The sequence below is a fragment of the Pezoporus occidentalis genome, unplaced genomic scaffold (assembly GCF_034315485.1).
Source record: "Pezoporus occidentalis ecotype Australia unplaced genomic scaffold, CSIRO_AGI_Poc_V1 ctg305, whole genome shotgun sequence".
Taxonomy (NCBI): Eukaryota; Metazoa; Chordata; class Aves; order Psittaciformes; family Psittacidae; genus Pezoporus; species Pezoporus occidentalis.
The window spans coordinates 47,550-65,735 of NW_026914997.1; the positions used below are offsets into that span (position 1 = coordinate 47,550).

General features: G+C 41.2%; 2 protein-coding genes across 15 annotated transcripts in view; both read right to left on the reverse strand.

The window, feature by feature from the left end:
- Positions 1–5,169, reverse strand: part of REEP2 (receptor accessory protein 2) — a 35,446-nt gene extending 30,277 nt beyond the window's left edge. For 5 of the 9 annotated variants that reach the window (XR_009966468.1, XR_009966469.1, XM_062627743.1 and 2 more), the window contains exons 1-2: positions 5,008–5,156; positions 4,673–4,745 (exon numbers count right to left, since the gene is read on the reverse strand). Coding sequence is in view for 7 of the 9 variants with exons in the window: in XM_062627743.1 (XP_062483727.1) it covers positions 4,673–4,745; positions 5,008–5,039 (105 nt within the window). In the remaining 2 variants the exon portion in view is untranslated. Of the gene's footprint in view, positions 1–4,672; positions 4,746–5,007 lie in introns of all 9 variants that reach the window. The other 4 variants (XM_062627746.1, XM_062627745.1, XM_062627744.1 and 1 more) reach the window with 3 other exon arrangements.
- Positions 5,170–9,458: 4,289 nt separating this feature from the next.
- Positions 9,459–18,186, reverse strand: part of KDM3B (lysine demethylase 3B) — a 56,624-nt gene continuing 47,896 nt past the window's right edge. For 4 of the 6 annotated variants that reach the window (XM_062627730.1, XM_062627731.1, XM_062627733.1 and 1 more), the window contains 7 exons: positions 17,237–17,327; positions 17,019–17,149; positions 13,881–14,000; positions 13,249–13,388; positions 12,726–12,902; positions 11,990–12,124; positions 9,459–10,806 (listed from right to left, as the gene is read on the reverse strand). In XM_062627730.1, the coding sequence (XP_062483714.1) occupies positions 10,726–10,806; positions 11,990–12,124; positions 12,726–12,902; positions 13,249–13,388; positions 13,881–14,000; positions 17,019–17,149; positions 17,237–17,327 (875 nt within the window). In that variant the 3' untranslated portion in view covers positions 9,459–10,725. Of the gene's footprint in view, positions 10,807–11,989; positions 12,125–12,725; positions 12,980–13,248; positions 13,389–13,880; positions 14,001–17,018; positions 17,150–17,236; positions 17,328–18,186 lie in introns of those variants that run through there. The other 2 variants (XM_062627735.1, XR_009966467.1) reach the window with 2 other exon arrangements.

The window sequence follows — 18,186 nt, forward strand, 5'->3', positions numbered from 1 at the left end:
TTCCTTAACAAAACCCAAAAAAAAAACAAACAAAAAACCCCACAAAAATTATACTGCATCCAACTCCTCTAACACAGTGGATGGTTCTGAAGATAGTGATTAGTAGTCCAAATTATTTCCACTTTATTATGTATTTTTTCACCACAGAAAGTAGCAAAACTTGTACTTTATGGTGCTCTCCTGCCTTTAGTTTTGCCCTTGTATCATCCGTTTGAACAGGACCAGGCATCATTCACTCAACTTCTAAAGCAACTCTATTAAACAAATGTTTAACCCTTCAATTCAGCAACATAAATCAGCTCTTGTATGAAAAAGTGTGTGAAGAATAATAAAGCAAAGGTGGCAAATAGGGATCCCAATGTGCGAGAGATTTCAGAGAAGCTACATACCAGTAAATCTTACTTCAATATTAGGCAAAATGAAGGCAGTAATAAAAACAATTAGCACATATCATTTTGCACTATAGGAGCGCAAGGTCATATACCTGGGTCGGGGCAATCCCAGGCACAGCTACAGGTTGGGCAAAGAAGAAATTCAGAGCAGCCCTGAAGAGAAGGACTTGGGGGGTGTTGGTCAATGAGAAAATGAACACGAGCCGGCTCCAGTGTGCGCTCGCAGCCCAGAAAGCAACCGTATCCTGGGCTGCATCAATAGGACCATGACCAGCAGGGCGAAGGAGGTGATCCTGCCCCTCTACTCTGCTCTTGTGAGACCTCACTCAGAGCATTGTGTGCAGTTCTGGTGTCCTCAACACAAAAAGGACACGGAACTGCTGGAACAAGTCCAGAGGAGGCCACGAGGATGATCAGGGGCTGGAGCACCTCCTGTATGAAGACAGGCTGAGAAAGTTGGGGCTGTTCAGCCTGGAGAAGAGAAGGCTGCGTGGAGACCTCATAGCAGCCCTCCAGTATCTGAAAGAGGGCTATAGGGATGCTGGGAGGGACTCTTCATTAGGGACTGTAGTGACAGGACAAGGGGTAATGGGTTAAAACTTGAACAGGGGAAGTTTAGATTGGATATAAGGAGGGAATTCTTTCCTGTTAGGGTGGTGAGGCACTGGAATGGGTTGCCCAGGGAGGTTGTGAGTGCCCCATCCCTGGCAGTGTTCAAGGCCAGGTTGGACAGAGCCTTGGGTGGCATGGTTTAGTGTGAGGTATCCCTACCCATGGCAGGGGGGTTGGAACAAGATGATCTTAAGGTCCTTTCCAACCCTAACTATTCTATGGTTCTATATAATTAGGAATATGGTTTTTTTCAGAAAAAAAAATTAATTTCCCAAATGTAGCGAAATTCTTTGCAGGTTTCCATGGCTCTTGATACAGTGCTTCCTTCACAGGCAGGGCGTGTTTCTACAAACTTTCTGACAGGCCTGAATAAACACTCAAAGAAGCTAAATTGTCTAGGATAAAAATGAAGGGACTCTTGAGGATTAACAACTGGTTAAAAGAGAGGAAAGAGAGGGTAAAAATAAACTGCCATTCTTCACAACAAGGAAGGTTACCAGTGGGATCACACATGAATCAGTGTTGAGATCTGTGCTGCACATCTTCTTGAAAAGGTTGTGAACAGTAAGATGAAAAAATGTGCAGAAGATACTTTCCTATACAGAGGATTAGGTATGAGTTGATTCAAGAATTCAGAAACGGATACTGATGGATCTCCAGTTGACATTTTGTCACTAAATATCATTAAATACCAAGTAATGAACTTAGACTATCTGCTTTTTCTTAACTGAAAACTATTGTGATAACATAAATTAGCTCATGCCACTCAGAAGTGGTCACTGTAGACAGCCTGATGAAACCGTAAGCTCAGTGCTCATTGTACATTTTCATTCTGCTAACAGAATGCTAGAAGTATCAGAAGAGGAACAGAAAAGAACAAAAAACACTGCTTTGTTACTATTTAAATACTCTGTGTTCACATCTTTGATACTGGGCAAAGGTCTCTGTCTCCTCCTGCCATCCTTAACCCTATGCCCTGCAGTCAAAGACGAAACCAAACATAGCTCTTAAATAAACTAGAAGGATTCAACTTCTAGCTCTAGAAGTCCCTGATGTGCAGATGACCAGAAACTAGAAGAACATCTTACGATGTTTCTTAAGTCACAGATTACAAACATGTTCAAAAACTGAGGGTCAAACCAGGCCATGTTTTTCTTCAGTCCATTAAAAGGAGTCACATCTTACTGCTCAAGCTGATGACCACCAATTTCAGCTAACTGCCCAGAGTCTCCCAAGTTGCACAAAGAACAAAAACAAATTCAGTAAATGCATAAGCGTAATTGGAAGGTAGATTTGACCAAAGGTGAAGATGACACATAAGAAAGAAATTACTTTTAAACTACTCTGAGCTACTAGGAGCAATCTGTCACAGGTGCTCAAGGATTTCTCAAATTTGTATCATGGCTGGGGAAAAGAGAAAGTCTGCACTGTACTCTGATGCCACTGATGGACTGCTTGTGGTAGCTTGTTCTGCATCAACTCAACCTTCAATCCATACACTCTAGCACAGATACACCTGTAGGATCTTTCTCCCCCACCAACACTGGTTCTTAAGCACTACAAGCAAATAGTATTACATAGACACAGCTGGCTCTGAAAATGCAGAGCACATCATTCAAGTTTTCCATATGAAGAATTGTTTGAACAGAACAGCCTCCTGTCCTGTTTTCCAAATAAGATCAGTTTTCCCCCCATCTTATGTTAAGGAAGAAGCCCTCCAACCATAAATGACTTAGGCAAATACCAGTCCAATGTCTAAATTCTTATTTCTGATACAGTCCTCTCAAAGAGAAATAATTTATAGTATAAAATCAGATTTAGCAGTTTAAATACGTTTCCTTGAGCCAACTCCAGTATTTTCACTGAAACTAAAAACAAGAGAGAATTTTCTGCTGTAGCAAAGCAGAACTATGTACATCAGGAAAACAGTCTCAACTGAATGTTAAACAGAACCCTAAAATGAATGCCATACTTTTCTACATTAGCCCTAGTGGGCTCACAACCAGATGATAAATTGATATTATTGTTAAGATAACTTTATGATACTCAAGTACTGTGTCTTATTTCTTTTTTGCCATAAGATTAGAGAAGTCTTACAGTAATTTAGATAACATCTACCAAAAGAAAATCAGATTCTGCAAGGAAACACAGCATTTACGTACCTCCACAGCTAACCTATCCACAGAAAAGATGCAAGTTTTTGCTGTAAAGAATAGCCACACGTTCAAAGGCTCCACATTTACCAGGTCTTTGAGCTCCAGAACAAGCAAACTCTGGAGTTTCAAAAAAAAAAAAAAAAAATTTCTTTTTTTTCCCCTCAAGTTCTCAACAGAACAATTTTAAATTCTGAAATCTGAGTCTGTCTTAAAGTCAACACAGATTCCGTGGCTGGAACACAACCATTCCGTGACACTCATGAGCCAGAATAAAATTCTGGGTAAAAAAAAAAAAAATACACATTTCATGCAATAAATGAAGGTTACAGGCAACAGGAAGGAGAGCGGAGAGGAAGGCCAAAGAATACAGTATACAATACTATTTCATACATAACTTCAAAGTTAACTATGAAGTCACAGGATCATGCAATTATCCAGATAGTTTCTGTTATACTTTCTTTTCAGTTTCTAATTTCATAATTTCAACATTTAGTAAGGCTCTTCATATTTCTGACTGTATCTCTAATACTCACTCAAAACTGTATCAGTTACCTCATGAACATTCATATTTTGACTTCTCTACTGAAACTGGTATAAAAAGCCCTCAAAACTCAAGAGCAAACCCCAAAATACTTCAGCCAGATGTTGTGGTTTGTAAAGCTGTCCACTATGAGCAAGACTCTCACCTCAGCTGGCATCTTCTTCAAAAAACAGTAGGCTGAATTTTAAGCCAGCACATGGGAAAGGTCTAGGCAATTCTAGAGGACAGAAGCACCATGAGACAGAAACGGATCCTGCAATGTTTATAGCCGACGTGTTATTTCTAAAGGAGCAATCAGACTGAGAGGGATGAGAAGTCTCAGATGGCACACCAAGGTAATACTGACAAACTATGTGCTATTCACCATTTCTTCTCCATCAGGTTACTTCTTGCTCTAGATAACAGAAACACATCCCACCCATAAACCAAACAGCTCTTATCTCCACTGATCAACTTAGATGTACGAAGATGACACATCACATCCCTAAAAAGCATTTGGTGTTTTAAACGCGGTAACTGTAATGACAGACAGGGTAAAACCGATTCCAGAACGGGAGGAAGATAAGGCGTTGACTAACAGAGAACACTGATCACAAGCACGGCTGGCAGGGAGACATAAACCAAGCAGGATTACTCAGCTTTTCGGAAGACAACGAAAGTTCTACTGAAAAAGCTGTAAAGGGACACAGAGTACGGACGAGACGGGAAAAAAGAATGTGCCCTGGACCTCCACCTGCATGCACTGCGCAGCACTCCCGCTCTGCTCCCTCCTCACTCAGCATCCCGCGAGAAAAAAAACACATCTCCTCCGTTTCCTCCCGCCTTCGTACGCGCCCTTCCCCGCCAACTTCTCCGAGCGCCGGGGGCTGCTGCCCGCGCAGCCGCGCTGCGGGGCCGAAGCCCCGGGGACAGCCCGGAGCCGCCGCGAGGGGCGGGAGGGCGCTGCGCCGGCGCGGCCAGCCCCAACTCACATATTCCTTCACGTTCTTCGTCTTCACGGCCTTGTAGGAGGAGTACGCTGGGTAGAGGGTGCCGAAGATCAACCTGCGAGAAGAACAGACCGCTCAGCACCCCGACCGCCACCTGCCGCAACCGGGAAAAGGCCCCGGCCACTCCCGGCGGGACGCGGGTGCCCCGCGACTCCCCCAAGGCGGGGCTCGTTCGCCCCCTCCGCAACACCGCCCTTGGGCCGCGCAGCCCGCGCGGGCTCGCCGCAGCCGCCCGCCCCGCAGTCGACCCCGCAGCGGCACCGCCATACATCCCCCGGCCGCCCCGCACACCCCCGGCCGCGGCCGCCCGCACTCACACCACGAGACGAGAGATGATCCAGGAGACCATGGCGGCGGCGGCGGGAAGCGGCTCCTGAAGGGCAGGGTCCTGCAGCAGGCGCAGCCCCGCCCTGGGTGCCTGAAGGGGCGGAGCCGGCACCGCGGAGGGCGAACGCTTCCCGCATCCCGCATCCCGCCCCGCGCCTCTGCGGAGCCCCCGGCGCTCGGCTGCCCCCCCGCGCAGGCGGGGCCGTGGGGAGCGCGAGCGGCGGTGGCCGAGCCCCGGCAGCAGGCCCGGGGAGGGCAGCGATCGGAGCTCCCGGCACGGTGGCAGCAGCAGTATGCACAGCGTGAGAGAGTTACCGAGGGGAAAGCGCCGAACTAAGACCCGGGGTGGCTCGGAGATAGAGCAATAGAGACCAGGATGGGAGAAGCCATCTTCTGTAAAGGCGCCTCCTCTGGGCAATTCAAGGCATCAGCAGTTAAGCTTAAAAGCATTTTAAAGGCCCACGGCTTCCACGCAAAGCCGGACGTAAAACAAAACTAACTCGTTGTCAAAGCGGAGGGATGAAGGCTTCGTAGTTTCCATGATCATCCGGTGCTCTTGGAAAGCTCAACAGAGACCAGAGATTACTTAACTACACAGACAAGGCTGAACGGGGAAAGGAGCGTGAAACCCCCTTGTTGTGGGGCGGGAATGTGCATGCTTTAGCATACCAAAAGACCAGAAATTGTTACATTTCAACTCCGCCAGAATCCCCGTCGACAGGCAGTGCCACAGCTAATGAATGGGCCCCTTCTGCCTCCCCCCCCTCCCCCCCGTAGCCTGTATGTGCATTACAGCTGATGGAGCAAGCCCTGTACACAGATTCCTGATGATGTTGACCATTATGTAAGCTGGTTTTTAATTAAAAAAAAAAATTATTTGCTGCTATCGTAGCTCTTCTGCTAACAAAAAAAACCCAACCCAACCCTGAAGGAAGGCACTATGGCAAAGTCTCATCACTTGCCAAATAGCCTGTATGAAAAGAGACCAAACAAAGAGTAAGAGCAAAAGCAATGAGCTGCTTAAGGAAGAATCTTCTAATGAGTGCATGAACTTTAGTATAACGAGCAATGATGAAAAATACAAAGTATTAGCAACTCTCCATTACATGTAAGAGTTGAAAAAACAAATGTCTGTACACACAGTGACAAAGAACATTTTGTCATAGTCTGCTTCTGGATATGAATGGCCACAAAATGATTGCTAAAGGGGCTGTACAATTTACACCACTGATGGTGCAACTGACTTACAAACAGAATAAAAGGAATCCGCTCTTACCTCCAAGTAACTCCAACATGCATAACCTTCACCAAAATAAGTCTAACTGCACCAGTTTCATATCAGAGAATCCCATGGCAACAGCTCTTACTTAAGTAATGGGTTCATACTCAGGTGAGTGAAAGATGCAAACAGAAGAAAGAAAATTCAGACACCTGGCGAGTAAAATGTGTTAAGAGTGTGAGAGGGCTAAATAACTGCACCATGGGTAAGTGGCACCTAAACAAACTGTGCCTTACCTTTTAAACTGTTCAGGAGCAGTAGGAAGACTTACAGTGCATTATAAATAAACTGTGTTATGAACAACAGAATATGAACATTAGTAAAGCAGGTGGTCTTGGGAATGTCTGACATGGCAGCTCATTGCTACATGGCACACTGAGCTTTAGGGCAACCTCAGGAACTATATTTTAAGCTAGCAATTCAATTAGCAATAAGCAGCTCAATTTCTTTCCATAAAGAATAGTAAGAAATTAGTTCATTAACTTACTTTCCCACAAGGAAGTACTACTGGTACTGAAGGGCTATTTTTGGAACAAAAGCCAGCTGCAGGTCAAATTGAAATAGAATGATTAGCAGTATTCCTTATATGAAGCTATCAGTAATACTGTATACTGCTGTGTAATTAAGACCTTAAGACCTACCCAGGAAAACAGCTCATCGATTGTTTTCAAATTAAGGCTGTATATTTTTCCTGAAGGTGTGCTGTTGCTGAAATAACTCATGACAAATTTGTGTTTTACAAATGATTAAAATAGGTGACCAAAGACCTATCAATCTACTATGGCCTAAACAATAAGGCATGGGAATCAAATGAACCATTCCTTGAGTAGAGCAGCTTAAGCAAAGCTACATTTAAAACAATGCCAGGTCAGATCTGAGATCCTGCTGAAACTGGTTCAGGCAGATGCTGCTGTAATGCACAGGAACAGCAATTAGGGCTGAAGAATACAAAGTGTCTCTGGTCAAGTTTAGCAGAATAAATAAGGGTCTCATGAAGAAAGATGAATTGGAAGAACACAGTGGGAACCCTCTCTGAAGCTTAAAGGTGCAGTTTGAAATGGAGGAGTATCAAATGCTGGAAGGTGTAAGGAAAACACAAAAGTGCGAGCTGATAGTATAAACTGACATTGAGGGACCTTAGAACTGGAAATTCTTCTGAGAACTTTTCCCTTATTTACCTGTTATGCTTTCTGATTGAAAGCTGTTTTAAGTTAGAAGCGACCTTCCTAGGGGAAGCAGCTGTATCTTGTTACATCCAGCTTTTGAAACTCTACCGGTTTTGTATTAGCCTATATAGAAGTAGAGAGGTAACAAAAACTCTTGTAAGGCTGAGGGAGACAAGAGAGAGAAGTAAGAGTTCTGCCTGGCTATTTTTCAAATGCCTAGTGGGAGCTTGCAGCTCTTTTTCAAGGTTGAGAATAGGGAACTTAAAGACTCTACCAATGAAGAGGAAAAGAAGCTGTGGGCTGATGTCAAATTCTGAGTTACATTGAGAAGTGGCCACAAGCAGGCTGGTGCATCCCAGATAGGCAGGAAATGAGCTTGGGAAAACACTGAGGATGACCACCAGATTAGTTACCAGTAACCAGAATCGGTAAATGCACTGTTCACTGGTGCTTCCACACGGTACTTCACTCACACACTGTGTAGTCTCACTGCTTTTCCACCAAAGCAATGCTTACAAGATGAATGATAAGCCACTAGCATGTGTCATACAGCTCAACCAATACCTCAACTGTAGAAGCTTAGAGAACTATCAAAGGGCTGCCAGAAATGAGGAAGGAGAAAGACACTGTATGTACATAGGAGCAATAACTTTAAAGAGTATCTGTGCCTGGTAACTTCCTTCTTATTTGTATTGCAGGTAAATTCAACTTACTGCTTCGCATCTAACTCCTCTGCTCCAATTCTGACTTCACATCCTCAGGTTCTACAAGAGGCTGTCTTGGAATCTTTCAGAGAAATGGATCACAGCCTTTGATGTATTAAGTACCTATTTTTTCTCATGTTTACATTGCCTGGTTCAGTTGCCTCAGCATAGTTTACAAACAGACAAGAGATATAAGTGTTGTAAAATTAACCCTGGCAGACTACCCTTGCAGACTACATTGTTACGTTTTTAATCAATATCAAAAAAAGTTGTGGTACTCTGTCTCCCAATGCATACAATCCAGATAAAGAATGAAAGTTTTAAAATGTAAGGTACAAGAACTTGTTTGCCAGATCAGTTTACAGATTCTTCCTGTCCTCATCTGGTCTAAAATCTGGATTGCTACAAATTTCTTTAGTGTCTAATTTTTGTGCAAATCATTCCTCTGATTTTGGATGAATATTGCTTTAGGTTAATTCTATTCCGACTAATGAAAGAGGAAATTCAAGGGACAGAAACAATGTTTGATATGCTCAAACCAAAGGTTCAGCATGAGATGCAGAACTCAGTGTAGATCACTCCACTGGAAGTTACTGAAGCTATTGCATTATGCATAGCCAGGTCTTTTGTCTTTTTTGTCTTTACCAAATTCTAATTCCTGATATATATACACACACACAAATAATCTCAGCTGTAATTAACCATTCAGAATGGGTTGTATGCACAGAGCACAACAGAACTGCACAAGAAATGCTTGTGAAGTTGAATGGTTCATGGGTCTGGGATAACCCTTTCCTTCAGGCCTACAGGCTTGAATTAGCCTGTATTCACAGAACAGCTGCAAGGGTATGAAAGCAGCAAAAGTCTGGGTGTGAACTACCTGCACCCAGTAACCAACCTGAGAAGCTGACAGCATGCCACATCAGTGACCAGAACTGCTGCTGCCATCACAACTCCAAGGTCAGAAACCAGGGAACCTTTACGACCCCATCTGTATCTCCAGTAGAGAGGGCAGCTCTGAACCCCAGCCTGTTAGGAAGACAGTGAGAGGTGGGGAGCACAGCACAAGAGATGACAAGATAGATCCTCCACCCAAACTACCTCAGAGAACCAAACTTCACAGGTACCTTGGTATGCTCTCAGCATATATGTGGGCCACAAGGTGTAGAACACTCAAGCCTTCTGGTCAGACACAGGGCAAGAAGTTAACAGGCAGCTGGCACTAGCAGAGGCTGACACAAACTCAAAGCAGGACGATGAGGGTACAAGTCTGAAAGAAACTGCTCAGGCTGTTACAGTAAATGACTTTATTTTTTAAAAAATGAAATAACCGTGAACATATTAACAGGCCTGCGGGTGGCACTACAGTACAGCTGGATATAAGGTAGATACATTTCTCCGTGTACCCGGACAATGAAATCCGTTGCATCAATGCTGACATTAGTAAATTCTGAATACAGTTCTATCAAGCAGGAACATTTTACTTAAAATAGTTCTGGACAAAGTTGACACTGAAAGTTAACTTCTCCTTCACTTTGGAAAGGATAGATGTTTTCAGTTAGCACTGGTATTGGGTGAACTATTGCCTGCAGTCACCAGTGCAGGGAGAGATGTACAACATCTCCACATGAGAACAGAGTTTATACTCCTTCTTACTTCTCATTCTGAGGAAGCAAAGTGGCATAGGGAGAGGGGGGAGGATGGGTGAGGAATATGGGCAAGGGAGGTGGGGTGTCGATTTCTATCCGCTCTCCTTTGGCTGGTTTTGTGCTATTTTGGACTGGTTTCTAAAAATCAGTTCTTGATTTTATTGTAAGGAAGACTAAATGTAACGCGCCTTTCCTTAAAAATCCAGGAACAGTGTGGTACTTTAAAAATACTAAAAATATCTACTTTCATGAAATATTAACTGTTTCACTACAAACCTAGTTTTTCACTAAATACACAATTCTCTTTATTTCTGGAGTCTCATGGGGAAAAAAAAAGTGGGTTCTCCCTTTATTTCTGCACCTCTACAGTGTACAGAGAAATGGCTACAAGAAGGGGAGTGCAGAGAATAATTTTATTCTTTTCCTTGGCCTGTATCTCACATGGGAAGATTGCTTAAATTTCTGCAGTTGGGCTACTGTTGGTCACACTCCTTCAGCAGTTATCAACTACGTCTGCAGTAGGACAACCCACCTCCAGCACATTTCTTCTAATAACTTTGTGGAGTCTAACTAGGCATGAGGAAAAAAAAAACCATCCACACTCTTTATACCATTTCTAACCATAATATGCACCAAGTGGTTTCCATGTTCTTCCAATTTGCAAAAGGCCACAGGAAAGGGACATGGCACCTTTCACTAGAATCTGGAATTCTGCATGTAATAGTGCAACCTTCCATTAGACCTTGAGTGTTGAGGCAGCGTACAAAACGGTGCCTGAAGAGTGTGTGTAATTCTGACCACACCAGCTCTTGGTGAGAAGCCCCTGCACCTGCAGAGGCAGTCATGTGCAGTCCCTGTATGTACTGTGAGCAAAAGGCTTAGTTCACAGGGCATTTGGAATTAGAAATTCCTATGATCTAGCTAGCTTGGATTCATGAGCTTTCAGTGTGCCAACAGCATCTTTCACTGCATGGTAGATAATGTTCTTCACCTGTAACAGGAAAGAAAAAAAAATCCATATCTACAGAGTAACAAGGAGAGACTCATATATCCACAATCAACTCGGACAGCTGAATCTGTAGGAGTTAGGAAGAATATTCAAAGTATATACTATCACTGCTTCAGGATATTAACAGCACAAATTTAGCTGTCACAGACAGCAAGTATTTTACACAACTGCACTGATATTAACAAATCATTTTCTGATTATTCAGCAACATACATTTACTCACATGATTTCCAAGTCTCTCTTTTATGAGAGCAAGGAGGAAGTACACTATGAAGTCACACATAAGAGTTTATTTTGAAAAGTCCTTGTGATCCAAATCACTCAGATTCACATGACTCAAACCCCAAAGGAGCAAGAAAACAATGTTTTAACCCTATAAATTAAAATGATGCAACAAATCATTCCGTTGTCTTTGCATGGAGGCTAGAAATGTTTGTAATTTGTGCATCTTTCAGAAAGACAAGGTGAAAAATCTCTAGTACTCCCAGCAACCTAATTCTACTAATTCTTCAGAAGCATACACAGGCAAAATGCAAAAATGTCTGCCCTGGTCTTCTCTCTGTACAGCTTACCGTCTTATACACAATGTACTGCTTCAGTGCATAATATGTTCTGTGCACAATTATTTAAGCAGTCACACTTCTTCAAACCAAAACACATATAATTTTCCCATTTGGGAATCAGAATCAGTAATGTTTGAAGAGACCTTCCTTTATGATCATCGAATTCAACCATAAACCTCACACTGCCAAGTCCACCACTAAACCATATCCATAATTTAAATAATCAAACCTTTGCTTTCAGAGCAGTTTTTCTTTAGGCAATAGAGAGACAAATACCAGGTCAAATAAACATCTCTCTTCAAAATAAGCACACTTCTCGGTCATTCAGGATCTGCCATTTAAAGACTTGTTCATGCTGACACATGTGTTAGTCCAACAGGGGGAAATGTTCTCTGGAAATCCAAAAGCTTTACTTGTTTTTGTTTATGTAACGCTGTAGACATTGATGCATTTATTAGTTTTTTTAATACTTATTAAATGAGAACCTCCAAAGTTACAGAAAGTTGCTACTTTTTCTTATATCACTAGCCACATGTTTCTAGTACGGAACAAAGCTGGCAGAACACAGGAGATATTTAGTGACACTGTCATAAAATTGTTACCTGCAGTTTATCCTCATGGTTTGTATGAGTATTAGACAGGTGCCTGAACTCCTGGGTCAGACGGAAGCAGTGCTTCACATGTTCTGGAGATACAAAATCTTCTGCCACTTTAATGCAGCTGTACAAATTATGGACCTAAAAAAATATCCAGATCACATGATCGATACATCACGATTGAATGAACCATAAAAACCCCTCCTTCCCTCCCCCTGCCCCCCCCCCCAAGCCAAACCAAATCCCAAACCCTACTACCACTTAGATTCTTCCACATTTACTTGTCAGAAACAAGAACTGAAGCCTATCTGATCTCACACAGAACTGTGTTGAATAGTAAAACCAGAACAAAATACATGACATCTCTCACATGGTCCCTATTCTCCCACATACACCAATGTTCCCTAAAACAAGTTCTCTGCTGTTCTCCACATTTTTTGGAATTCTGTTCCCTTGGCTGAAGTTTCACTACACAGAAATGTTTTACCACCATTCACCCTACTTTGTTTTCTTGTGGTTTTTTTTTATTCCATCACAATACTGCACACATAACTCAGGTATCTAAAGAATTTTTACTAATATAATTACTGAAATCCAATTAAAATAGTTCCTGTAAGAACTGCATACATAGAAAAAGGAACCTAAGTCAGCTGTATTGTCTAACAGTTCTTTTTAAGTCACAGGTCTGCTATGCCTCAAATTAAATTCTATTTGTCAAATGTCCTAAAGCTGGCATACTGACCTGATGGGGAGCACCTGCAGGAATGAATACAGCGTCTCCAAGGAACTGCACTATTGCCCAGCCCTGTACACCATACTCATCATAGAGTCGCTTGCGTAAGGTCTGGTCCAAGTACCAACTTTGGTCATGAATGGGGTCATGATCTGGGGGGTTTTCTTGGCCTTGTTCTTCTCCGACCTAGGGCCAAGATATGGGGTGGGGGTGGGAGGGAAACCATGACAGAGCACCTTGACATTGCTGGCTCACAAGAAGCTCTGTACCAAAAAACATAACAAACAAACTATTTCAAGACAGGACACTACTTTCCTTAAGTTCATTTGCGTCTTAACTAGCAACATGTGCATTAGTATGAAGATTCTAGACCAGGCTGAGAACTTGGGAATGTAGTAACTATTAATGTCCTCAAAGACAGCATTAGAATATCTATGCATTTGACGTTGATAGCAATTTGTATTATTCAGCTGTTGTAAGCAAGCTAGTCAAGGGATCCTGTCAGCTCAAGCCTCCTCTGTAATTGACATACCTTCCGGAGAAGCTCCCGTATCTTTTCAGCATCCTTGGCAGCATAGATATGCCACAATGCCCCGGGTTTCTCTCTTCCTTCATGGATTCGCTGCTTTGTTACATCATCAGCATCTCCCTCATCAATTGTTTTCAGAACCTCTGAAAGAGGAATCCACATTAAAGAGATATGATTACAAAGCTTCTGATTTCTGACATACAGAAGAGGAAAGAATATTTTGAGCCACTAAATCCAGTCACAATGCTACTGCAACTGCTGCATCATACGGTGCCCTTTCTAAGCATATCAAGCTTTTTCTTAACAAAATTCAGGAAATGTATCAATTCATAGCTAATCAAAAAGCGTAGTCATGAATTCAAACTGAACTAACTGCAGCTATTCAAATAAAAGAGTCTTCCTCCTTTCTTCAGGGAGATACCTAATTTCTAGCAAAATTCTGCTGTGTCCAGAGTTGGAAACCAATGAAGCATTACTGCACCTTTAAATATGTGCTGCAGTCGTAGCAAAATGCCTTGTATATTTGTATTCTACATCATAGATATGACAAACTTAAACGATAAAAGGTACAGTCTGCTTTCTCTCACACACAACTAATTTTTAACAGACAGAAAACAGCTTTCCTCAAACATTACCATCATCATGGGTCCCTTCCCCAATGGGAATCCCAACGTATACCATGACATTAACAGCATCAGACACATCCAAGTGCAGGTTTGTGGTACCAACTCGTCTGTCTTCTGCAGTAATTAAGCCTATAATAGAGTGTAAAATAAAATCAAATTCTATTTAAGCTCTTACAGAAATATAACCTGGCTTTAAGATCTTTCTAGAATGCTAACTTTAGACAGCAGTAAGAGCAGAAACCAATGTCAAAGGGCACCTAAAGTAGTTATGTTCATGTCATGTGTGGCTTAAGTAAAAAGTTTACTGATAACTAGTATTTTAATTTTGCAGGAAACAGAAGTAGCAAATGTAGCTCACCCAAGCCATGAGAAAAGCATTTGCAAAACAAAGCCTGAACTTGTACTTTACCATTTTGTCTCTCTGAGGGTCATTTATACAGTCTGCAGTAGTGACTCATAGCTTTCATAACACAAAGTTAGTAGGCATTCTTTGGCACCACTTTGCTTTGCTTGGAAGTACAAGAGAAACCCCAATTGCTTTAAGTGGCATTAGCATCATACTGCATGCAGCAAGTCACTAGACTGCTGTAAGTATAAACCTCCAGCAGGTTATTTTCTCATACTCAGCTATAAAATCCATAGGATCAGTTGAATTTACAGCACTTACTGTCCAATTCATCATTAACAATTCAGATGGAAACTATGGAAAAACAGCTGCAGACTCTCAAATGCTTGTACCTTTATACATTGAATGATTTTACACCTCTCAAGTGGTTATAAACAACCAAGAAAGATTTCAAATGTTTACTGCTTAATTCTTTCACCTTCTCATCTGACCCTTTAATAGCTCTCTCTTTTTACTTTACCATCTCCTCTAGCATGTAACATGGGGAAAAAAATTAAAATAGAAAAAATCTTCGTATCAACACATAAGAATGTGATTATGACCAGAAGACTTCTGGTTATGTTTTAAGATCTCCATTGTATTTACCTCTTTCCTATTTAAAATACAAGCTTCTGGGGACAGGAACTCAACTTACTGTACAGTACCCACCACAACCAACCAGAAACAGTAGCTAATTTAGCCAGTCTGTTTAAACATGAACTTTAAGAAAGCACAACTGAAATGCAAACATGGATAAACATAATATATGCGTAGAAAAAACAGGCCAGACAAATTCACACAAGTAATGACCCTTATAACCTCCCAGTCAAAAATATGCTTTGCCAGATGCAGCAGGATATAATTAAAGAAGTGTCATTCCTTAATTATTTGCTAGTGGTGTAAGTCACACAGAGTATGCTGGGAAATACAAATACAACATCAGTGGTAGGTCTTATGTTAAACAGTTTATGTATTTATATATAAAAATTGATCAGTATTTAAGGGTCCTTTACACACAAAGCCTGTTGAAGGGAACAAGAGTTCTTCACTGTTTATTTCTGTAAACAGTCCTTTTGTTTAGGTAACTGAATACCACTTTAAGAACCAAGCTTCAGCCACAATTTTTGTATCTTATTGCCTGAAAATGCCAAGCACATGAAAGACACTACCTCACTATTGAGAGCTTTTTTCCATCCCATACTCAGAAAACAAAGCTATAATTACAACCAAAATACATATAATACGCTAGAAAAGTTACTCTTATTCAACACAGACAGAATTGCTGGTTTTATGTCTAGGTCCACCCTTTATTTTCTCTGTAAAGCAGCTAAGAGCAAAATGATACAAAAAACTGTTTTTGAAGACAGACCTAGCTAAGTGTTTCTTTTAACTTGAAAGTAAACAAAGTGTAATACTTTTTCTCTTTGGACCAAGACCTATACATCTAAGAAGGATGAAGCAGTAAAGAGTTACATTCTGTGCAAAAAAAAAAAAAAAAAAAAAAAAAAAAATCAACAAAATGCAACTACTCCTTCCACTGCCAGCAACTAGCAAAACACAGCCAAGTTAGCCATGACTGATACCTTGCACCTTGCAACACTCCTGTATATTCTTCAATTACATTATAAGCCACTTGGTGTACAGCCTTCTCACTCAACTTACACGTCAAGTAATACATAAACCAAAACATCAAACACTGTTACTACATACTGAATAAGCAAAATCTGCCTAAATTCACAACCTCCTATTTTTTTAACTTTTATTTGTGATGTCATACTGCTAAACACCCCCAAAATAACTCCACAAACGCTTCCTCAGAACTGCAAAAGCTTTAAAGAGCTGAGGCGAGCTGTTAGTGTAGATATATCAATAATTGGAATGCAAAACCTTACAAAACCCTGCAACCCTGCCTCATCAATATTTTAAGAGTACTATGGAAGTTACATTAGGGTAAGTTTGCTACCACATAACTGCCTTGCAAGATGGCTACAACTCTTTATCATTTGATATTTTTCAGTATATACAAAGAGCAACTACTTTAAATTTTATCTTACCCCAAAGTTGCAAAAGTATGTTCTTCCAAATCAATCTCCTGGAACTTTAACAATAATTTCTTTTAAAAGTCTCCAAAACCTGCTTTTGACTGTGACCTCAAAGACCATACATTCAGAACTGAAGTAATTCAAGTTGATATTAATTGTTAATATATCCTCTACACTCTGCTACATTAACAATCAGTTGAAAGTTTAATGCTTCACAGCCACATGCAGGGTATGTGTTCAGACAAAAGTTTCCTCCATTTGTATGCTATTTACCTACTATATAATTATAGTCTTAAGACAAGACTATCCAACTCAGGTAGCTGAACACGGGGAGAGTTTTTCTTGCATGCTGTGGTCTGTGTTGCTAGACATGGATTAAAAAAATTACAGCCCTGGTCAGAAATGTGAACACACAGACTGAAGTGCCCAGAAGCCAGCTAATTTTCATCTTATGTGTATCAATTTATGTTAAAATATATTAGTTTCTCCTTAAACCCTGTAGTTTACAAACTTACCATATGCACATCTATTGGAAACCACAAGGCAAAAAAGAGCACATCTGACAGAGAGGACTAGCACAGCAATCTATCACAGGACCAATTAAAAAAAAATAATGACAGCATGCTCTAGAATAAGCACCAAGTTCTGATTAATGCCACAGCCTTGTACATGCCCTAAGAGACACAAAAAATTAACATCTACAGAACTATTCTCACATACCATAAGCATTGTACATTTTGGGACCCAAGTCAGGACGGACAAAGTAGCTTGGTAGCCTAGAAGCCAAATTAAGTCTGCCATCCCTCTTGGTATATTCAGGAAGGGGAAGGTTTTCCATCAAGTCCTCAAACCTAGAAAGCAAAAAGAGAACATAGGCATGTTTTCCTCCTACATTGCCTACAGCAGCTCTGCAGGTATTGATACTAATGTTTTCTTACCTTGTAGGCATCATATCTCTGAAGTCCTCCCCTGGAGGCCAGTCCTTTAACTTTAGTACCATTGGTTGACCATCCTCTGACCGTAGCCGTTCTGCAAGAAACAAATTAAGATTTCTTCATGTAGTATCTTTTTACCAAGCCCATTGCCTTGTTTAAGCACTAAGTCTACTGTACCAACACCTCTCACATTGCAGCAAAATCAATCTTGATTTTTCTTTGGGCTTCCAAACATTATGATAGTACAACTGAACAACAGTTTAACAACGTTTTTTATATATATATATAAGTAGCTACAGTAAAAATTTAACAGATCTTGCACAGCTTCTAAGTTTTAGAATAGGTTTTATTCAGCTTTGAAAACAAGCCTTTCCAACACATTCTACCTTACCACTTTTACCAAACTCTAAAGGAGTTTTATCTTTCATTTCAAGAGGAGTGGCACTTCCGTAAAATTAGTTACTGTTTCATGCTCTGAAATCAACCGTAATCTCAGTATAAAGCAAGAAACTACAGTACGCTACACTCAAAAAAGCTACACTGTGGGCAGCTAATGAGAAAGCCTTTAGTTTTTTCAATTCTTTTTTGCTGGAGGCACGCAAATTAGCACTCAAACATTTATTCTTCACTTCAAGAGTAGAACGTGAGTCCTGACTGGTCACAGAGAAAGCTAGTAGCACAGAAAGATGAGATTACATATGCAACAGTGGATGTACGATACGACAGCACTGAGCACATCAACTGCTGGTTTGCCTCAGATGTTAGTAATGGCTAAGAGAGTGTATGTGGAATTGGTACGTGGAACAGCCTAGAAAGTTCAGCATAACATTCTGAGAGAAACAAAGTTCACTCTTTACCACATTCTTCACAACTCTACATGAAGCCATCAGTTGGAAAATGGGGTGTACTGACTGCAGTCTGACACCTTCAATCCCCCCTTCCCCAGAAAGTAA